Here is a 23,413-nt window from a genome sequence, read left to right as displayed (position 1 = left end):
GACAGCATGCCAGCGCTCGGAGGGACAGAATGACAGCGCTCGGAGGGACAGAATGACAGCGCTCGGAGGGACAGGATGCCAGCCCTCGGAGGGACAGGATGCCAGCCCTCGGAGGGACAGCATGCCAGCGCTCGGAGGGACAGGATGCCAGCCCTCGGAGGGACAGGATGCCAGCGCTCGGAGGGACAGGATGCCAGCGCTCGGAGGGACAGGATGCCTTTGCTCGGAGGGACAGGATGCCTTTGCTCGTGGGGACAGAATGCCTTTGCTTGGAGGGACAGGATGCCTTTGCTTGGAGGGACAGGATGCCTTTGCTTGGAGGGACAGGATGCCTTTGCTCGGAGGGACGGAATGCCAGCGCTCGGAGGGACAGGATGCCTTTGCTCGTGGGGACAGAATGAGTTTGCTCGGAGGGACAGGATGCCAGCGCTCGGAGGGACAGGATGCCTTTGCTCGGAGGGACAGGATGCCTTTGCTCGTGGGGACAGAATGCCTTTGCTTGGAGGGACAGGATGCCTTTGCTTGGAGGGACAGGATGCCTTTGCTTGGAGGGACAGGATGCCTTTGCTCGGAGGGACGGAATGCCAGCGCTCGGAGGGACAGGATGCCTTTGCTCGTGGGGACAGAATGAGTTTGCTCGGAGGGACAGATTGCCAGCGCTCGGAGGAACAGAATGCCAGCGCTCGGAGGGACAGAATGCCAGCGCTCGGAGGGACAGAATGCCAGCGCTCGGAGGGACAGAATGCCAGCGCTCGGAGGGCAAGGATGACAGCGCTCGGAGGGCAAGGATGACAGCGCTCGGAGGGACAGAATGCCAGCGCTCGGAGGGACAGAATGCCAGCGCTCGGAGGGTCAGAATGCCTTTAATCGGAGGGACAGAATGCCTTTAATCGGAGGGACAGGATGCCTTTGCTCGCGGGGACAAAATGCCTTTGCTCGGAGGGACAGAATGCCAGCGCTCGGAGGGACAGGATGACAGCGCTCGGAGGGACAGGATGACAGCGCTCGGAGGGACAGGATGACAGCGCTCGGAGGGACAGAATGCCAGCGCTCGGCGGGACAGGATGCCTTTGCTCGGAGGGACAGAATGCCAGCGCTCGGAGGGTCAGAATGCCTGCGCTCGGAGGGTCAGAATGCCTGCGCTCAGAGGGCCAGGATGTCAGCGCTCGGAGGGCCAGGATGTCAGCGCTCGGAGGGCCAGGATGCCTTTGCTCGGAGGGACAGAATGCCAGCTCTCGGCGGGATAGGATGCCTTTGCTCGGAGGGACAGAATGCCAGCGCTCGGAGGGACAGGATGCTAGCGCTCGGAGGGCCAGGATGCCAGCGCTCGGAGGGACAGCATGCCAGCGCTCGGAGGGACAGCATGCCAGCGCTCGGAGGGACAGCATGCCAGCGCTCGGAGGGACAGCATGCCAGCGCTCGGAGGGACAGGATGCCAGCCCTCGGAGGGACAGGATGCCAGCGCTCGGAGGGACAGGATGCCAGCGCTCGGAGGGACAGGATGCCAGCGCTCGGAGGGACAGCATGCCAGCGCTCGGAGGGACAGCATGCCAGCGCTCGGAGGGACAGGATGCCAGCCCTCGGAGGGACAGGATGCCAGCCCTCGGAGGGACAGGATGCCAGCGCTCGGAGGGACAGGATGCCAGCGCTCGGAGGGACAGGATGCCAGCGCTCGGAGGGACAGGATGCCAGCGCTCGGAGGGACAGGATGCCAGCGCTCGGATGGACAGGATGCCAGCCCTCGGAGGGACAGGATCCCAGACCTCGGAGGGACAGGATCCCAGACCTCGGAGGGACAGGATCCCAGCGCTCGGAGGGACAGGATCCCAGCGCTCGGAGGGACAGCATGCCAGCGCTCGGAGGGACAGCATGCCAGCGTTCGGAGGGACAGGATGCCAGCGCTCGGAGGGACAGGATGCCAGCGCTCGGAGGGACAGGATGCCAGCGCTCGGAGGGACAGAATGCCAGCGCTCGGAGGGCAAGGATGACAGCGCTCGGAGGGCAAGGATGACAGCGCTCGGAGGGACAGAATGCCAGCGCTCGGAGGGACAGAATGCCAGCGCTCGGAGGGTCAGAATGCCTTTAATCGGAGGGACAGAATGCCTTTAATCGGAGGGACAGGATGCCTTTGCTCGCGGGGACAAAATGCCTTTGCTCGGAGGGACAGAATGCCAGCGCTCGGAGGGACAGGATGACAGCGCTCGGAGGGACAGGATGACAGCGCTCGGAGGGACAGGATGACAGCGCTCGGAGGGACAGGATGACAGCGCTCGGAGGGACAGGATGACAGCGCTCGGAGGGACAGGATGCCAGCGCTCGGCGGGACAGGATGCCTTTGCTCGGAGGGACAGAATGCCAGCGCTCGGAGGGTCAGAATGCCTGCGCTCGGAGGGTCAGAATGCCTGCGCTCAGAGGGCCAGGATGTCAGCGCTCGGAGGGCCAGGATGTCAGCGCTCGGAGGGCCAGGATGCCTTTGCTCGGAGGGACAGAATGCCAGCTCTCGGCGGGATAGGATGCCTTTGCTCGGAGGGACAGAATGCCAGCGCTCGGAGGGACAGGATGCCAGCGCTCGGAGGGCCAGGATGCCAGCGCTCGGAGGGACAGCATGCCAGCGCTCGGAGGGCCAGGATGCCAGCGCTCGGAGGGACAGCATGCCAGCGCTCGGAGGGACAGCATGCCAGCGCTCGGAGGGACAGGATGCCAGCCCTCGGAGGGACAGGATGCCTTTGCTCGGAGGGACAGGATGCCAGCGCTCGGAGGGACAGGATGCCAGCGCTCGGAGGGACAGCATGCCAGCGCTCGGAGGGACAGCATGCCAGCGCTCGGAGGGACAGGATGCCAGCCCTCGGAGGGACAGGATGCCAGCGCTCGGAGGGACAGGATGCCAGCGCTCGGAGGGACAGGATGCCAGCGCTCGGAGGGACAGGATGCCAGCGCTCGGAGGGACAGGATGCCAGCGCTCGGATGGACAGGATGCCAGCCCTCGGAGGGACAGGATCCCAGACCTCGGAGGGACAGGATCCCAGCGCTCGGAGGGACAGGATCCCAGCGCTCGGAGGGACAGCATGCCAGCGCTCGGAGGGACAGCATGCCAGCGTTCGGAGGGACAGGATGCCAGCGCTCGGAGGGACAGGATGCCAGCGCTCGGAGGGACAGGATGCCAGCGCTCGGAGGGACAGGATGCCAGCGCTCGGAGGGACAGCATGCCAGCGCTCGGAGGGACAGCATGCCAGCGCTCGGAGGGACAGCATGCCAGCGCTCGGAGGGACAGCATGCCAGCGCTCGGAGGGACAGCATGCCAGCGCTCGGAGGTACGGATTGCCTTGGCTCGGAGGGATAGAATGCCAGCGCTCGGAGGGACAGGATGCCAGCGCTCGGAGGGACAGGATGCCAGCGCTCGGAGGGACAGGATCCCAGCGCTCGGAGGGACAGGATGCCAGCGCTCGGAGGGACAGGATCCCAGCGCTCGGAGGGACAGGATCCCAGCGCTCGGAGGGACAGGATCCCTGCGCTCGGAGGGACAGGATCCCAGCGCTCGGAGGGACAGCATGCCAGCGCTCGGAGGGATAGAATGCCAGCGCTCGGAGGGACGGAATGCCTTTCCTCGGTGGGACGGAATGCCAGCGCTCGGAGGGACGGAATGCCTTTGCTCGAAGGGACAGAATGCCAGCGCTCGGAGGGACCGAATGCCAGCGCTCGGAGGGACCGAATGCCAGCGCTCGGAGGGACCGAATGCCATCGCTCGGAGGGACGGAATGCCATCGCTCGGAGGGACGGAATGCCAGCGCTCGGAGGGACGGAATGCCTTTGCTCGGAGGCACGGAATGCCAGCGCTCGGAGGCACGGAATGCCAGTGCTCAGAGGGTCGGAATGCCTTTGCTCGGAGGGACGGACTGCCTTTGCTCGGAGGGACGGAATGCCAGCGCTCGGAGGCACGGAATGCCAGCGCTCGGAGGCACGGAATGCCAGCGCTCGGAGGGTCGGAATGCCTTTGCTCGGAGGGACGGAATGCCAGCGCTCGGAGGGACGGAATGCCTTTGCTCGGAGGCACGGAATGCCAGCGCTCGGAGGCACGGAATGCCAGCGCTCGGAGGCACGGAATGCCAGCGCTCGGAGGCACGGAATGCCAGCGCTCGGAGGGTCGGAATGCCAGCGCTCGGAGGGACAGAATGCCAGCGCACGGAGGGACAGAATGCCAGCGCTCAGAGGGACAGAATGCCAGCGCTCGGAGGGACAGAATGCCAGCGTTCGGAGGGACAGAATGCCAGCGTTCGGAGGGACGGAATGCCAGCGCTCTGAGGGACGGAATGCCAGCGCTCGGAGGGACGGAATGCCTTTGCTCGGAGGGACGGAATGCCTTTGCTCGGAGGGACCGAATGCCTTTGCTCGGAGGGACAGAATGCCAGCGCTCGGAGGGACCGAATGCCAGCGCTCGGAGGGACCGAATGCCAGCGTTCGGCGGGACCGAATGCCTTTGCTCAGAGGGACAGAATGCCAGCGCTCGGAGGGAGGGAATGCCTTTGCTCGGAGGGACGGAATGCCAGCGCACGGAGGGACGGAATGCCAGCGCACGGAGGGACGGAATGCCAGCGCACGGAGGGACGGGATGCCAGCGCACGGAGGGACGGGATGCCAGCGCACGGAGGGACGGGATGCCAGCGCTCGGAGGGACAGAATGCCTTTGCTCGGAGGGACAGAATGCCAGCGCACGGAGGGATAGGATGCCTTTGCCCGGAGGGACGGAATGCCAGCGCACGGTGGGACCGAATGCCAGCGCTCGGAGGGACCGAATGCCAGCGCTCGGAGGGACCGAATGCCAGCGCTCGGAGGGACCGAATGCCAACGCTCGGTGGGACCGAATGCTGTCCTCGGAGGGACAGGATCCCAGCGCTCGGAGGGACAGGATCCCAGCGCTCAGAGGGACAGGATCCCAGCGCTCGGAGGGACAGGATCCCAGCGCTCGGAGGGACAGGATCCCAGCGCTCTGAGTGACAGCATGCCAGCGCTCGGAGGGACAGGATGCCAGCGCTCGGAGGGACAGGATCCCAGCGCTCGGAGGGACAGGATCCCAGCGCTCGGAGGGACAGGATCCCAGCGCTCGGAGGGACAGGATCCCAGCGCTCGGAGGGACAGGATCCCAGCGCTCGGAGGGACAGCATGCCAGCGCTCGGAGGGACAGCATGCCAGCGCTCGGAGGGACGGAATGCCAGCGCTCGGAGGGACAGGATGCCAGCGCTCGGAGGGACAGGATGCCAGCGCTCGGAGGGACAGCATGCCAGCGCTCGGAGGGACAGCATGCCAGCGCTCGGAGGGACAGGATGCCAGCGCTCGGAGGGACAGGATGCCAGCGCTCGGAGGGACGGAATGCCAGCGCTCGGAGGGACGGAATGCCAGCGCTCGGAGGGACAGAATGCCAGCGCTCGGAGGGACAGAATGCCAGCGCTCGGAGGGACAGGATGCCTTTGCTCGGAGGGACAGAATGCCAGCGCTCCGCGGGACAGAATGCCAGCGCTCGGCGGGACAGGATGCCTTCGCTCGGAGGGACAGGATGCCAGCGCTCGGAGGGACAGGATGCCAGCGCTCGGAGGGACAGGATGCCTTCGCCCGGAGGGACAGGATGCCTTCGCCCGGAGGGACAGGATGCCAGCGCTCGGAGGGACAGGATGCCTTTGCTCGGAGGGACAGAATGCCAATGCTCGGAGGGACAGAATGCCAGCGCTCGGCGGGACAGAATGCCTTCGCTCGGAGGGACAGGATGCCTTCGCTCGGAGGGACAGGATGCCTTCGCCCGGAGGGACAGGATTCCTTCGCCTGGAGGGACAGGATGCCAGCACTCGGAGGGACAGGATGCCAGCGCACGGAGGGACAGGATGACAGCGCTCGGAGGGCCAGGATGACAGCGCTCGGAGGGCCAGGATGACAGCGCTCGGAGGGCCAGGATGACAGCGCTCGGGGTGATCAGAATGCCTTTGCTCAGAGGGACAGAATGCCAGCGCTCGGAGGGACAGAATGCCAGCGCTCGGAGGGACAGGATGCCTTTCCTCAGAGGGACAGGATGCCTTTTCTCGGGGGGACAGGATGCCAGCGCTGGGACGGACAGAATACCTTCGCTCGGAGGGACAGGATGCCTGCGCTCAGAGGGAGAGGATGCCAGCGCTCGGCAGGACAGAATGCCAGCTCTCGGAAGGACAGAATGCCAGCGCTCGGAGGGACAGAATGCCCGCGCTCGGATGGACAGAATGCCCGCGCTCGGAGGGACAGAATGCCAGCGCTCGGAGGGACAGAATGCCAGCTCTCGGAAGGACAGAATGCCAGCGCTCGGAGGGACAGAATGCCAGCGCTCGGAGGGACAGAATGCCAGCTCTCGGAAGGACAGAATGCCAGCGCTCGGAGGGATAGAATGCCAGCTCTCGGAGGGACAGAATGCCAGCGCTCGGGGTGGACAGGATGCCAGCGCTCGGTGGGACAGAATGCCTTTGCTCGGAGGGACAGGATGACAGCACTCGGAGGGACAGGATGCCAGCGCTCAGAGGGACAGAATGCCAGCGCTCAGAGGGACAGAATGCCAGCGCTCGGCGGGACAGAATGCCAGCGCTCGGAGGGACAGAATACCATCGCTCGGAGGGACAGAATACCATCGCTCGGAGGGACAGGATGCCTTTCCTCGGAGGGCAGAGTGCCTGGGCTCAGAGAGACAGGATGCCAGCGCTCGGAGGGACAGAATGCCTTCGCTCGGAGGGACAGAATGCCAGCGCTCGGAGGCACAGAATTCCAGCGCTCGGAGGCACAGAATTCCAGCGCTCGGAGGCACAGAATTCCAGCGCTCGGAGGCACAGAATTCCAGCGCTCGGAGGAACAGCATGCCTTTGCTCGGGGAGACAGAATGCCTTTGCTCGGAGGCACAGAATGCCAGCGCTCGGAGGGACAGAATGCCAGCGCTCGGAGGGACAGAATGCCAGCGCTCGGAGGGACAGAATGCCATTGCTCGGAGGGACAGGATGCCAGCTCTCGGAGGGACAGGATGCCAGCGCTCGGAGGGACAGGATGCCAGCGCTCGGAGGGACAGGATGCCAGCGCTCGGAGGGACAGAATGCCAGCGCTCGGAGGGACAGAATGCCAGCGCTCGGAGGGACAGAATGCCAGCGCTCGGAGGGACAGAATGCCAGCTCTCGGAGGGACAGGATGCCTTTGCTCGGAGGGACAGGATGCCTTTGCTTGGAGGGACAGGATGCCTTTGCTTGGAGGGACAGGATGCCAGCTCTCGGAGGGACAGGATGCCAGCGCTCGGAGGGACAGGATGCCTTTGCTTGGAGGGACAGGATGCCAGCTCTCGGAGGGACAGGATGCCTTTGCTGGGAGGGACAGGATGCCAGCTCTCGGAGGGACAGGATGCCAGCTCTCGGAGGGACAGGATGCCTTTGCTCGGAGGCACAGAATGCCAGCGCTCGGAGCCACAGAATGCCAGCGCTCGGAGCCACAGAATGCCTTTGCTCGGAAGGACAGAATGCCTTTGCTCGGAGGAACAGAATGCCTTTGCTCGGCGGGACGGAATGCCAGCGCTCGGAGGGTCAGAATGCCTTTGCTCGGAAGGACAGAACGCCTTTGCTCAGAAGGACAGAATGCCTTTGCTCGGAGGGACAGAATGCCAGCGCTCGGAGGGACGGACTGCCAGCGCTCGGAGGGACGGAATGCCAGCGCTCGGAGGGACGGAATGCCAGCGCTCGGAGGGACGGAATGCCAGCGCTCGGAGGGACGGAATGCCAGCGCTCGGAGGTACGGACTGCCTTGGCTCGGAGGGACGGACTGCCTTGGCTCGGAGGGACGGACTGCCTTGGCTCGGAGGGACGGACTGCCTTGGCTCGGAGGGACGGACTGCCTTGGCTCGGAGGGTCAGGATGCCAGCGCTCGGAGGGACGGAATGCCTTTGCTCGGAGGGACGGAATGCCTTGGCTCGGAGGGACGGGATGCCAGCGCTCGGAGGGTCGGGATGCCAGCGCTCGGAGGGACGGAATGCCTTGGCTCGGAGGGACGGAATGCCTTTGCTCGGAAGGACGGAATGCCTTGGCTCGGAAGGACGGAATGCCTTGGCTCGGAGGGACGGAATGCCTTGGCTCGGAGGGACGGAATGCCATCGCTCGGAGGGACGGAATGCGAGCGCTCGGAGGATCAGGATGCCAGCGCACGGAAGATCAGGATGCCAGCGCTCGGAGGGGCAGGATGCCAGCGCTCGGAGGGGCAGGATGCCTTCGCTCGGAGGGACAGGATGCCAGCGCTCGGAGGGACAGGATGCCAGCGCTCGGAGGGACAGGATGCCTTCGCCCGGAGGGACAGGATGCCTTCGCCCGGAGGGACAGGATGCCAGCGCTCGGAGGGACAGGATGCCTTCGCCCGGAGGGACAGGATGCCTTCGCCCGGAGGGACAGGATGCCTTCGCCCGGAGGGACAGGATGCCTTCGCCCGGAGGGACAGGATGCCAGCGCTCGGAGGGACAGGATGCCTTTGCTCGGAGGGACAGAATGCCAATGCTCGGAGGGACAGAATGCCAGCGCTCGGCGGGACAGAATGCCTTCGCTCGGAGGGACAGGATGCCTTCGCTCGGAGGGACAGGATGCCTTCGCCCGGAGGGACAGGATTCCTTCGCCTGGAGGGACAGGATGCCAGCACTCGGAGGGACAGGATGCCAGCGCACGGAGGGACAGGATGACAGCGCTCGGAGGGCCAGGATGACAGCGCTCGGAGGGCCAGGATGACAGCGCTCGGAGGGCCAGGATGACAGCGCTCGGAGGGCCAGGATGACAGCGCTCGGGGTGATCAGAATGCCTTTGCTCAGAGGGACAGAATGCCAGCGCTCGGAGGGACAGAATGCCAGCGCTCGGAGGGACAGGATGCCTTTCCTCAGAGGGACAGGATGCCTTTTCTCGGGGGGACAGGATGCCAGCGCTGGGACGGACAGAATACCTTCGCTCGGAGGGACAGGATGCCTGCGCTCAGAGGGAGAGGATGCCAGCGCTCGGCAGGACAGAATGCCAGCTCTCGGAAGGACAGAATGCCAGCGCTCGGAGGGACAGAATGCCCGCGCTCGGATGGACAGAATGCCCGCGCTCGGAGGGACAGAATGCCAGCGCTCGGAGGGACAGAATGCCAGCTCTCGGAAGGACAGAATGCCAGCGCTCGGAGGGACAGAATGCCAGCGCTCGGAGGGACAGAATGCCAGCTCTCGGAAGGACAGAATGCCAGCGCTCGGAGGGATAGAATGCCAGCTCTCGGAGGGACAGAATGCCAGCGCTCGGGGTGGACAGGATGCCAGCGCTCGGTGGGACAGAATGCCTTTGCTCGGAGGGACAGGATTACAGCACTCGGAGGGACAGGATGCCAGCGCTCAGAGGGACAGAATGCCAGCGCTCAGAGGGACAGAATGCCAGCGCTCGGCGGGACAGAATGCCAGCGCTCGGAGGGACAGAATACCATCGCTCGGAGGGACAGAATACCATCGCTCGGAGGGACAGGATGCCTTTCCTCGGAGGGCAGAGTGCCTGGGCTCAGAGAGACAGGATGCCAGCGCTCGGAGGGACAGAATGCCTTCGCTCGGAGGGACAGAATGCCAGCGCTCGGAGGCACAGAATTCCAGCGCTCGGAGGCACAGAATTCCAGCGCTCGGAGGCACAGAATTCCAGCGCTCGGAGGCACAGAATTCCAGCGCTCGGAGGCACAGAATTCCAGCGCTCGGAGGAACAGCATGCCTTTGCTCGGGGAGACAGAATGCCTTTGCTCGGAGGCACAGAATGCCAGCGCTCGGAGGGACAGAATGCCAGCGCTCGGAGGGACAGAATGCCAGCGCTCGGAGGGACAGAATGCCATTGCTCGGAGGGACAGGATGCCAGCTCTCGGAGGGACAGGATGCCAGCGCTCGGAGGGACAGGATGCCAGCGCTCGGAGGGACAGGATGCCAGCGCTCGGAGGGACAGGATGCCAGCGCTCGGAGGGACAGAATGCCAGCGCTCGGAGGGACAGAATGCCAGCGCTCGGAGGGACAGAATGCCAGCTCTCGGAGGGACAGGATGCCTTTGCTCGGAGGGACAGGATGCCTTTGCTTGGAGGGACAGGATGCCTTTGCTTGGAGGGACAGGATGCCAGCTCTCGGAGGGACAGGATGCCAGCGCTCGGAGGGACAGGATGCCTTTGCTTGGAGGGACAGGATGCCAGCTCTCGGAGGGACAGGATGCCTTTGCTGGGAGGGACAGGATGCCAGCTCTCGGAGGGACAGGATGCCAGCTCTCGGAGGGGCAGGATGCCTTTGCTCGGAGGCACAGAATGCCAGCGCTCGGAGCCACAGAATGCCAGCGCTCGGAGCCACAGAATGCCTTTGCTCGGAAGGACAGAATGCCTTTGCTCGGAGGAACGGAATGCCTTTGCTCGGCGGGACGGAATGCCAGCGCTCGGAGGGTCAGAATGCCTTTGCTCGGAAGGACAGAACGCCTTTGCTCAGAAGGACAGAATGCCTTTGCTCGGAGGGACAGAATGCCAGCGCTCGGAGGGACGGACTGCCAGCGCTCGGAGGGACGGAATGCCAGCGCTCGGAGGGACGGAATGCCAGCGCTCGGAGGGACGGAATGCCAGCGCTCGGAGGGACGGAATGCCAGCGCTCGGAGGTACGGACTGCCTTGGCTCGGAGGGACGGACTGCCTTGGCTCGGAGGGACGGACTGCCTTGGCTCGGAGGGACGGACTGCCTTGGCTCGGAGGGTCAGGATGCCAGCGCTCGGAGGGACGGAATGCCTTTGCTCGGAGGGACGGAATGCCTTGGCTCGGAGGGACGGGATGCCAGCGCTCGGAGGGTCGGGATGCCAGCGCTCGGAGGGACGGAATGCCTTGGCTCGGAGGGACGGAATGCCTTTGCTCGGAAGGACGGAATGCCTTGGCTCGGAAGGACGGAATGCCTTGGCTCGGAGGGACGGAATGCCTTGGCTCGGAGGGACGGAATGCCTTGGCTCGGAGGGACGGAATGCCATCGCTCGGAGGGACGGAATGCGAGCGCTCGGAGGATCAGGATGCCAGCGCACGGAAGATCAGGATGCCAGCGCTCGGAGGGGCAGGATGCCAGCGCTCGGAGGGGCAGGATGCCAGCGCTCGGAGGGGCAGGATGCCAGCGCTCGGAGGGGCAGGATGGACAGCCCTGCCCTATGGTATCACTGGCTGTATCAGCACCAAGCAATTATTTCTCCTTTCCACATTCTGACTCCAGCTGTGAAGAATCTCCACCCACAATCCCACCCACAGCCCCAGCCCCACCTGCACAACCCAACCCAACCGACCCTCCCCACCCACTTCTCCTCCAATCCACACCCACAACCCCTCCCCCACCCACAGCCCCTCCCCCACCACCCCTGCCTAGCCCCTCCCAAATCCCCACCCACAACCCCTGCCTAGCCCTTCCTCAATCCCCACCCACAACACCACACCCAGCCCCTCCCCACCACCTCTGCCTCACCGCTCCTCGATCCCCTCCCCCACCCCCACAAACTCTACCCCAATCCCCCCATAGCCCCTCCTCCACTCGTCAGGGTGGTGTATGATTTGGAGGGGAACCCGGTGGTGTTTCCATGAGCCCATACCCAGCCCACCCTCACTGTCTGTTTGCTCTGAACACTCACTCCCAAGGCTCTGGTTGGAAGAAGAAAAATTGGGCAGATGAACAGGAGAACCTAGAAACAACTTGCATTTCTATAGCACATGTAATACAGTAAAGGCACTTCACAGGAGTGTAAGCCAGAGAGACACCGAGCTACAGGACTTACTGCCACCCACCTTCTTTCGGACCAGGGACATCACGCCTATCCTGGTGAGCACGTGTTGCCGGGACAATCCTTCCCGAGGCACGCCGTCCGCAAAGGTCTCGGATCCATCCGCGCCCGGCTCACATAAGTGTCTCATAAACAATGATACGTAGGCTCTGGGGAGAGAACAGAGAGTCAATTTAAATGTGATGGTCAAGAAAAACAACAAAACCAAATCAATTTCTGAAATCTGAACTATTTAAAGGAGGCAGGCAATAGCTAAAGGTTTTGTATCTTTGCAATTAGAATTAGAATTAGAACATTACAGCGCAGTACAGGCCCTTCGGCCCTCGATGTTGCGCCGACCTGTGAAACCATCTGACCTACACTATTCCATTTTCATCCATTTGTCTATCCAATGACCATTTAAATGCCCTTAAAGTTGGCGAGTCTACTACTGTTGCAGGCAGGGCATTCCACGCCCCTACTACTCTCTGAGTAAAGAAACTACCTCTGACATCTGTCCTATATCTATCACCCCTCAACTTAAAGCTATGTCCCCTCGTGTTTGCCATCACCATCCGAGGAAAAAGACTCTCACTATCCACCCTGTCTAACCCTCTGATTATCTTGTATGTCTCTATTAAGTCACCTCTCCTCCTCCTTCTCTCTAACGAAAACAACCTCAAGTCCCTCAGCCTTTCCTCGTAAGACCTTCCCTCCATACCAGGCAACATCCTAGTAAATCTCCTCTGCACCTTTTCCAAAGCTTCCACATCCTTCCTATAATGCGGTGACCAGAACTGCACGCAATACTCCAGGTGCAGTCTCACCAGAGTTTTGTACAGCTGCAGCATGACCTCGTGGCTCCGAAACTCGATCCCCCTACTGATAAAAGCTAACACACCATATGCCTTCTTAACAGCCCTATTAACCTGGGTAGCAACTTTCAGGGATTTATGTACCTGGACACCAAGATCTCTCTGTTCATCTACACTACCAAGAATCTTCCCATTAGCCCAGTACTCTGCATTCCTGTTACTCCTTCCAAAGTGAATCACCTCACACTTTTCCGCATTAAACTCCATTTGCCATCTCTCAGCCCAGCTCTGCAGCCTATCTATGTCCCTCTGTACCCTACAACATCCTTCGGCACTATCCACAACTCCACCGACCTTCGTGTCATCCGCAAATTTACTAACCCACCCTTCTACACCCTCTTCCAGGTCATTTATAAAAATGACAAACAGCAGTGGCCCCAAAACAGATCCTTGCGGTACACCACTAGTAACTAAACTCCAGGATGAACATTTACCATCAACCACCACCCTCTGTCTTCTTTCAGCTAGCCAATTTCTGATCCAAAGCTCTAAATCACCTTCAACCCCATACTTCCGTATTTTCTGCAATAGCCTACCGTGGGGAACCTTATCAAACGCCTTACTGAAATCCATATACACCACATCCACTGCTTTACCCTCATCCACCTGTTTGGTCACCTTCTCAAAAAACTCAATAAGGTTTGTGAGGCACGACCTACCCTTCACAAAACCATGCTGACTATCGCTAATGAACTTATTCTTTTCTAGATGATTATAAATCCTGTCTCTTATAACCTTTTCCAACATTTTACCCACAACCGAAGTAAGGCTCACAGGTCTATAATTACCAGGGCTGTCTCTACTCCCCTTCTTGAACAAGGGGACAACATTTGCTATCCTCCAGTCTTCCGGCACTATTCCTGTCGACAATGACGACATAAAGATCAAGGACAAAGGCTCTGCAATCTCCTCCCTGGCTTCCCACAGAATCCTAGGATAAATCCCATCTGGCCCAGGGGACTTATCCATTTTCACACTTTCCAAAATTGCTAACACCTCCTCCTTGTGAACCTCAATCCCATCTAGCCTAGTAGGCTGTATCTCAGTATTCTCCTCGACAACATTTTCTTTCTCCACTGTAAATACTGACGAAAAATATTCATTTAACACTTCCCCTATCTCCTCCGATTCCACACACAACTTCCCACTACTATCGTTGATTGGCCCTAACCTATCTCTAGTCATTCTTTTATTCCTGATATACCTATAGAAGGCCTTAGGGTTTTCTTTGATCCTATCCGCCAATGACTTCTCGTGTCCTCTCCTTGCTCTGCTATAAAATCATTGATAATGGACTCTGGAATTTTCCCCACTACCAATGTCAGGCTGACTGGTCTATAATTCCCTGCTTTCTCTCCATCTCCCTTTTTAAATAGTGGGGTTACATTAGCTACCCTCCAATCTGTAGGAACTGTTCCAGAGTTTATAGAATCTTAGAAGATGACCACCAATGCATCCACTATTTCAAGGGCCACTTCCTTAAGTACTCTGGGATGCAGACCATCAGGCCCTGGGGATTTATCGGCATTCAATACCATCAATTTCCCCAACACATTTCTCTACTAATACTGATTTCTTTCAGTTCCTCTCTCTCACTAAGCCCTGTGTTCCCCAACATTTCTGGTATGATATTTGTGTCCTCCTTTGTGAAGACAGACCAAAGTATGCATTTAGTTGGTCAGCCATTTCTTTGCTCCCCATAATAAATTCCCCTGTTTCTGACTGTAAGGGACCTACATTTGTCTTCATCAATCTTTTTCTCTTCACATACCTATAGAAACTTTTACAGTCAGTTTTTATGTTCCCCGCAAGCTTGCTCTCGTACTCTATTTTCCCCTTCTTAATTAATCCCTTGGTCCTCCTTTGCTGAATTCTAAACTACTCCCAATCCTCAGGTCTGTTGTTTTTTCCTGGCAAATTTATATGCCTCTTCCTTGGATCTAATGCTATCTATAATTTCCCTTGTAAGCCATGGTTTGGCTAACTTTCCCGTTTTACTTTTGCAACAGACACGGATAAACAATTGTTGCAGTTCATCCATGCGCTCTTTAAATGTTTGCCATTGCCTATCCACCATCATCCCTTTAAGTAATATTTCCCAATCCGTCAAAGCCAACTCGCGCCTCATACCATCATAATTTCCTTTACTTAAGATTCAGGACCCTAGTCTCAGAATCAACTACGTCACTCTCCAGCTTGATGAAGAATTCTATCATATTATGGTCGCTCATCCCCAAGGGGTCTCGCACCACTGGACGGGCAATTATTCCTCTCTCATTATACAATACCCAGTCTAGGATGGCCTGTTCTCGAGTTGGTTCCTCACCGTATTGGGCCAGAAAACCATCCCGTATACACTCCAAGAATTCCTCCTCTACGGTATTGTGACTAATTTGATTTGCCCAATCTATATGCAGATTAACGTCACCCATAATTACAGATGTTCCTTTATCGCATGCGTCTCTAATTTCCTGTTTAATGCCATTCCCAAAATCACCACTACAGTTTGGGGGTCTATATACAACCCCCACTAATGTTTTTTGCCCCTTCGTGTTTCTCAGCTCTACCCATACAGATTCCACATCGTCAGAGCTAATATCTGTCCTCACTATTGCATTAATTTCCTCTTTAACCAGCAATGCAACTCCACCGCCTTTTGCTTTTGGTCTGTCCTTCCTAAATACTGAATGGGTGGCAGGGAGGGGCACTCACACCAACCGAACACAAATATCCCGCTGGACGTCAACTCAGAATTGGGAGCTGGAGCTCCCATATTGAGTTCCGAAGAAGGGTCACTGACCCAAAATGTTAACTCTGCTTCTCTTTTCACAGATGCTGCCAGACCTGCTGAGTGGTTCCAGCATTTCTTGTTTCTATCCCCACACCCAGGACTGCCCGGAACTCCTGTCTGCCCCCATCCCCCGGGACTGCTGTCTCCAAGAAGATAGGAAGGGAGTAGAAGAGGACAGGGCTAGAGGAAAATAAAATTGGCAGGAATTCATTTGTTTATTTTAAATGTACCTGAATTCCTTCTCACTCTTGCCCCGGAGATCCCGGACAAGCCAGTGAGAGTTGAAGGCATCCTGGGGCGGCATCCCCCAGCGCATGATGGCGTTGACAAAGGCTTTTCGCTGGCGAGCATTGAATCCGAGAACCTAAACACAGACACAATTAAACAGCACGGGGAGAGGAAGGGCATCACAGAAATCTTTATTTACACATGACCCTGGAATGTACTACACACTCATCTCCTCACCACATCCATCCTCGAATTAGTGACACTGGGACAAGGACTGTAATGTATGTCACTAGTATTAAACTCCAGAAAACTTGTTATGGAAGGATAATGCTGGAGCCTATATTTACTCAGTTTTACATTTATTGTGCAGACTAAAAGGATTACAAACACGTAGCTCCTCACACAAATCCCTCTCCCAGTCTCAGGGTGTGTCTGCTTTTAAATACTCACCTAAGACCCCAATTAACACCCTTCATCTGCATATAATCAAACCATTGACACATAATTAACAGATTAACAACTAGTCCTCCCTCTACGGAGCCTGTCCCAATAACACTTCCAAGACAGAATTCCTACCATTCCAACAATGATATTCACTTCTGGGTTTTCCTTTGTTAACCGGGGAAGGATTTTCCTCCTTACAACAACTTGTATTTATATAGCACCTTTAGCGTAATAAAACATCCCAAGGCGCTTCACAGGAGTATGTTAAAGCAAAATTTGACACCCAGCCACATAAGGAGATATTAGGGAAGGTGGCCAAAAACTTGGTTAAGGAGGTAGGTTTAAAGGAGCATCTTAAAGGAGGAAGGCGTGGGAGAGAGGCGGAGGTTCAGGGAGGAAATTCCGAAGCAGTCCAATCCGTAGCTGGCTGGTGTGGTGTGTGCTACCTTTTTGAGCACCTTCTAAAGGAAGCTCTTGGCTGAGACAGAGATCGCATCTTATAAAAAGCAAGCAACTTAACATAGAACAATCCCATGTGATCTCTTGGACTAGTCTCCATCGCCTGAGGGGGGTGGTAGAGGTATCTTACCAAGCAATTTTCCTTTTTGACCCTGGATTTCCTTTATTTCTTCTTGTCTTTCACAAGGGATTATATGGTTAAGGGCTGGGGGAGTGTCTAAATCAATGCTCCGGGTACCCTAAGTGTGGAGCAGACGAGATTGACTAAGCTGGTATATTCCTGCTCATCAATTTTCTGATATTCCTGACCACTCCCAATCTCTTCCTCTGACTTGGTCAGGAAATCTCCACGGAACTGCCTCCCTTTCTGGCCAAATCTTCCCCCTCCACTCCGGATGCTTCCAAACATAGGATAAGGAAAGATAAAGCCCACACGTGCGCATATTCCAAGGCTAAAACTTGGGACTCACAGGATATGAGCAAGGCAGAAATGATTGCTCATTCCCAGCTGCCCTGAGGGTGTACAAGAATCAATCACGTCTTGTGGAACTGGAGTCACATGTAGGCCAGAACAGGTAAAGGCAGGTCACAGATTCCCCTCCCTCAAGGATATTAATGAACCAGCTGGTTTTTTTTACTACAATTCAGCAGCTATTGTTAAGCAGATTTATTGAATTCACAATCTCTAGGTTGCTAGTCAAGTCCCATAACCACTAGCGACTACCCAGACCTCTTTGGGCTGTATGACTGATTCATCAAATACCCGTAGGGCACAAACTGATTTATTTTTACTGAAGCCTTCCCCACCCGTGTCTGTCTGTCTACAGTATAAGATGTGCATCAAGTGTGCATCTGACCAGCCACCTCAGCAGAAACAGTGCCTTATTCTCCCTCCCACACTAGAGAAACAGTTTAATGTGATTGAGAGCTCTCTGGTCCTCTGTGAAGTGGCTGAGAGATTTGTTCCTTCTCCCTCTGGTCTGCTAACAGCCTACCAATAGGGATTGCTAATAACCAGAAAAATAGAGCCAGTCCCTCTGTTTCAAACATGCAGGGACTATTCTACTAACACATTCTGTAACAAAGAACCTAGGAACATAGGAGCAGCTGTTGGTCATTCAGCCTTTCAAGCCTGTTCCTCCATTCAATTAGATCATTTGTACCTCAACTCCATTTAGCCACCTTAGCTCCATAACCTTTGGTACTTTTACCCACAGAAATCTAACAACAAAAAAAAATCAGGGCATAGAAACAGTCCTGATGGGTGTTGGATGGGACAGTGTAGAGGGAGCTTTACTCTGTATCTGACCCCAGGAGTGTTTGATGGGACAGTGCAGAAGGAACTTTACTCTGTATCTAACCCCGGGAGTGTTTGATGGGACAGTGTAGAGGGAGCTTTACTCTGTATCTAACCCCAGGAGTGTTTGATGGGACAGTGTAGAGGGAGCTTTACTCTGTATCTGACCCCAGGAGTGTTTGATGGGACAGTGCAGAAGGAACTTTACTCTGTATCTAACCCCGGGAGTGTTTGATGGGACAGTGTAGAGGGAGCTTTACTCTGTATCTAACCCCGGGAGTGTTTGATGGGACAGTGTAGAGGGAGCTTTACTCTGTATCTAACCCCAGGAGTGTTTGATGGGACAGTGTAGAGGGAGCTTTACTCTGTATCTAACCCCGGGAGTGTTTGATGGGACAGTATAGAAGGTGCTTTACTCTGTATCTAACCCCAGGAGTGTTTGATGGGACAGTGTAGAAGGAGCTTTACTCTGTATCTAATCCATGCTCTACCTGCCCTGGGGGTGTTTATGGTCAACGATCATAAAGAAAAGTTTTCTGAGGAAGATATTTTTACCTCAATGTTCCCACCAACTCGTGCCAGTAAGGGAGGGAGGGGTTTGTCTCTTTCAGTCTTAAGCTGCCTCCGTGACTGTCGTCTCCCAGCTGGAAAGTATAAAATTTAGGATTGAAAGTTCTGGACCAACACAGCTCACAATTCCAGGTCGAAATACAGCCCTAAATTATAAAGAGAGCCATGACTAAGCCCTCACCTTCAGGCTTCTCCTCAAAGTCTTCATCCTCATCCTCTGACCCCACAGAGTATTCAGACTGATTGTCCGATAGGTCATCTTGCCACTCTGGAAAAGAGAACAGGAGGACGAGTAGGAATACGGACATGCAGAAATGGCAAAGGCCACTTGGCCCATTGAGCCAGTCCCGTACTGCCACAATGCAACTGAGCATCATGGGCACTCATGGCCTCCCACCTACAGCCACACCATCTCCTGGGATAAAATAAAGTAGAAACTAAACCTGAGGCAAATTCAGGGGTTAAAAAAACTCTGGGAAATTCCACTCTGAGCTGGTGACCATGAAAGAAAGAACTTACATTTATATAGCACAATTCATGATCTCATGACATCCCAAAGTGCTTTACAGCCAATGATGTACTTTTTGAAGTGCAGTCACTGCTGTAATGCAGGAAATTTGCATACAGCAAGATCCCACAAATAGCAATGTGATTACAAGCAAATCATCTGTTTAAATGATGTTGGTTGAGGGATATATATTGGCCAGGACACAGGGGAGAACTCCCCTGCTCTTCTTCAAAATAGTGCCATGGGATCGTTTACAGCCACATGACAGGACAGGTGGGGCCTCGATTTAACATCGCATCCAAAAGACAGCACCTCTGACAGTGCAGCACTCACTCAGTACAACACAGAGTGTTAGCCTGGATTAAGGACTCAAGATCCTGGACCTTTTTACTCAAGATGCGGAAGTGTTACCCATTCAGGCACAGCTGAACTCTTGCCCACTGCCCTACAGACCTTTAGCAAGTTGTGGTGTTGGTCATAGCGTAGAATCTATACCAGCCCCTTATTCAGGCACTTGCAGTGAATCGCATTTGGTGCACTTTTTTCAGAGGCTGATGACTCCTGGTGTAATCAACTCTCAACCGACTCCCCTTGCAGTCTATGCTTTTGTTTAATTAAGACTCAGTTCTCTGAGCTTATCATGCTAATTAAGGGCCTTTAAACTGGGCACCAGTCTCGCTGCCATTCTCTGAACCTGTTCCACGTAAGGGAACCAATGTTGGACACACGTTCAGAACGTATTTTGTTTTACCCTTTTTATACTGCCTCTCCCCCCAGGTGCTCAGATCCCACTCCTGCTGGAAGATTGGGAATTATCCATGGAGGAGGTGATATCTTGACAATGTTTGGGCAGCCAGAAATGGTTCGGGCAGTCAGTAGCTGAGCCATTCCAACAAAGAAGTTTGATCCAAAAGGGCTGAACTCAGTCAGGGTGAAAATAAAGTTCACACCAACACAACGGGGTTGGGCTAAGATGGGAAACCAAACGGTGCCCATATCCTAGTACCTCTACTGGAACATGGTCATGTGGCTGGATAGGATGGGGCTCAGGACACAAGGAATCCAATTCCAGCAGTGTCAAAGGCTTCAGAAAAGGAGGTGGGCTGTGGAACACTGGTGGGGGCGGGGGAAGGGCAGTGGTGGAATATACTAACGTACCAAACCCACTGTCACTGCCAGCACAGATGGGGTCACACAACATTCCACAAGCCTTTGGTCCAATAGTCAAGATGGAGAAGGACGTTCGACACTGAAAAGTCTACAAAAGCAAAGAGAAGAACCTCTCAAAGAGTCAATAAACTGGCTGTATGTGAGCCCTCCCGGTCCCACTGCCCATGTTTCTGTTGTATGAGTAAATACCTTGGTCCTCTTGGGAGGCATCATTGTAGTTGACCTGTTTGCGTATGCGTTTGCCTTTGCCCAGGTTCCTGGCGAGATCCTCTTGCTGCTGTTCGTAATGATGTCTGAGAAGCTTTTCCCAATAATCAGGGTCCACATTCTCTTCCTGTTTAATGATCTCTCTTTCAACTTCCTCCTAAACAATTCAAGACCATCAACAGAACAGCTGCATTAAAAGGAAATCATCCGTGAAAGTTAATTTAAAGCATAAATACCTGCTAATCCCGGTCGCTAAGACCGGGGCCGCTAAGACAGGGGCACTGGGTTGTTTATTAGCACAGTGAATTGTTGAAGTGTATAATTGCATTCTCCCTGTACAACTAGAACTTGAATCAGCAATGAAACAAGGGATATTTTCTGTGATGCACCTCAGGGAAAAACAAAGAAGACTTTGGGGGAAGATTTTGTCTGTACACTACTGAGTAAAATCCTAGTGCTTGTGAACAAAGATTATGGTGCCCTGCATAATAAAAGTGATTCATTTTGAACCACTTGGGAAGTCCTGAGATCCATAAATGTTTAAATCATTAATTTTTCTATTAGATCAAGCTACAAATGAGAAATTGAGGATAATTACCCCAACATTTGGTAAGTGACAGTTACTATAAACCACCCCATTCTTTGCCATTAATTCTATCCCCTTCTCCTCTCCAAGTAGCAAATGCCCCCTTTTCCTTTTATTCTGCCCAATCTCCAACCCTCCAGCACGACTCACACAATGGAAGAGGCAGATTCACCAAGAGGAGGGATTGAGTCTGGAAGACCCACTTCCACTAAGTTTGTGCCCCATTAAATTGGTCCTGTTCATCCTGCTAGCTTCTTTATAAATCGCCCTTCTGTCCCACCCCAGGGGCTTTCCAGATCTGTCTGTCTCTGCTGCTCAGTCCGACCCCTCTGAGCTCTCGTTACAAACATACATATGAACATATTAATTAGGAGCAGGAGTAGGCCACTCGGCCCCTCGAGCCTGCTCCGCCATTCAATAAGATCATAGCTGATTTGATTGTAACCTCAACTCCACATTCCCACCTACCCCCGATAACCTTTCACCCCCTTGCTCGTTGACTTTAACTGTCGAAGGAAAGTTGTCACCTGCTCTTCTTCCTCCCGCACCACGTACTGAGCAACTTTGAAGGAGCTGAGATACTCGTTCATGTTTTGAATGTCAGCGTCATCTGTCGCGTTCTGGTTGCGGTCGAGCAGCTTCGAGATGGCACGGTCATCGTAGTGGATCATCCTCATCTCCTCAGCCTCCTTCTCAGCTGGAAGTTAAAGATCCAACAATGATCAACACTTACTTTGCTCTCCTGGAGGCGAGCACCTTAGAATGACCAGTTTGCAAACTGACTGGCCTCTCATGGCATTACGCATGGGGGTATAATCTTTTTAATTATTTCTGTCATCCTGCAACCATCTCTGGTTTTCTCCCATTCCATAATTCTTCTCCCGTGTCTTCCTCTCAAACCCTACAAGTTCCAATCGGTGTTGAAACAATAGATGTTAGAAAATCTAGACTTTTAAACCTACCCCTTTCGCATTCTATGATTCTTAAATACTTTATATATGTATCCATTTATATATATAAAAAATATATTTAGGAATAAAATGGCATGTTGATGGGGTTATATAAAATGGGGTGGGAGGAGGCTTGTGACCAGTATAACCACTGGCATGGACCTGCTGAGCAAAATGGCCCGTTTCGATGCTCTCATACAAAAGGCCTGCTACCCGACCCGAACCCAAAGGGACCAGACGACATATGTTGGGTTTGGGTCCGGCCCGTTTGCATTTCCAGATCCGGCATTCGGGCCCAGGTCGGGTCGGACAAGCTCTATCACAGGTAAGTGGCTCCAATGTTAATTTAATTTTTGGACTAGAAAGGTGGTTTTGTTACAGTTATTTTAAGCTTGTGCAGATCAGCAACAAAGTGGAAAACAGAAGGTAAGTTAACTGATGGTCAAGTCGGGCGCAGGAAAAAAATAGAAGGACTCGGGCCGGGTCAGGCTCGGGTCGGATGTGGTTCTGTCGGGCTCGGGTCGGGTTTTTTTTTATAGACCCAAGCAGGCCTTTATGTCATACGACATAATTCTATAACATTTCTCTCCAACTATAAGAACAAAGGAACATAGGAACAGAAGGAAGCCATTCATCCCCTTAAACCTGTTCCACCATGCAAACAGGTCATCGCTCATCTGTACCTCAACTCCATCTGTACACTATAATCTTTGACACCCTTACCCAACAAAAATCTATTAATCACAGTCCTGAAAACTCCAATTCTCCCCCGGCATCCACTACCTTTTGGATACTTTCCTGCTTTTATCCTCCCTCTTTCTATAACTCTCTTCCCTCATAAAAGTGTTTTAAAATTTAGGAGCAGAACAAGGCCATTTAGTCCCAAAACGCTATCTCTTTCGACAAAGCAAACCTACCTGAACAGACACCTCACATCCTGCTCTCTCAAAAGTATATCCAAATATCCCTTCAACCCAGTAATAATGTCCGTGTCAATGATCTTCTCTGAAAAATTTCCTTTTTATCTCCTAGCTTTCCCTTTTTCACATATGCACCCTGGTTAACACCATACTGAAAAGGTTATCTTCACCAGTTTTGTAAGTTTCCTTCATAATCACGTAAAAGTCACCTCAAAGTCTTCATTTTCAAAGAAAATGAGCCCAGCTTCCTTAACATTGCCTCAGAACTTAAATTCCCAATATTCAAATTATCTTGGTTCCCCATCCCCTTTCAAGGGCAATAATCTCCCTCCTATTGCTTTTCTTTGAACTCTGAAACCTGGGTTCAGAGACTGAGGTGCATTTCTTTTTAAAGATATTTTCCTTCCAGGACTCTCCTCTCCTCTGCTGAAGATGATGGCTGCCTGGGCCACAGTGCCACAGGTGCTAGTTGTCATCTGCTATCTCACCCAATTGGCCAGTTCTGCATGTGTCAGCCTAGATGGCGAGTGCTGGTGGGTTATTTAACCATGGGGGAAGCATCATGACTAAGCCCAATTCTGCCCTCCCCCCAAACCCCACACATCTTCCACCTGTGGTCACAGAAACAG

At 54.9% G+C, this 23,413-nt stretch overlaps 1 protein-coding gene across 2 annotated transcripts in view; it reads right to left on the bottom strand.

Annotated features, from left to right (window-relative positions):
* chd5 (chromodomain helicase DNA binding protein 5) overlaps positions 1-23,413 on the bottom strand; it is a 237,282-nt gene that overhangs the window by 148,794 nt on the left and 65,075 nt on the right. The window contains exons 23-28 of one of the 2 annotated variants that reach the window (XM_068017205.1): positions 21,442-21,611; positions 20,311-20,485; positions 18,625-18,711; positions 18,429-18,517; positions 15,676-15,809; positions 11,805-11,949 (exon numbers count right to left, since the gene is read on the bottom strand). In XM_068017205.1, coding sequence (XP_067873306.1) covers positions 11,805-11,949; positions 15,676-15,809; positions 18,429-18,517; positions 18,625-18,711; positions 20,311-20,485; positions 21,442-21,611 — 800 coding nt within the window. The remainder of the gene's footprint in view (positions 1-11,804; positions 11,950-15,675; positions 15,810-18,428; positions 18,518-18,624; positions 18,712-20,310; positions 20,486-21,441; positions 21,612-23,413) is intronic. The other variant, XM_068017206.1, reaches the window with a different exon arrangement.

This window comes from Heterodontus francisci, chromosome 37, assembly GCF_036365525.1.
Source record: "Heterodontus francisci isolate sHetFra1 chromosome 37, sHetFra1.hap1, whole genome shotgun sequence".
NCBI classification, from domain to species: Eukaryota; Metazoa; Chordata; class Chondrichthyes; order Heterodontiformes; family Heterodontidae; genus Heterodontus; species Heterodontus francisci.
Note: the sequence above shows the minus strand (reverse complement) of the source record. Positions and strands in the feature narration are given on the sequence as shown.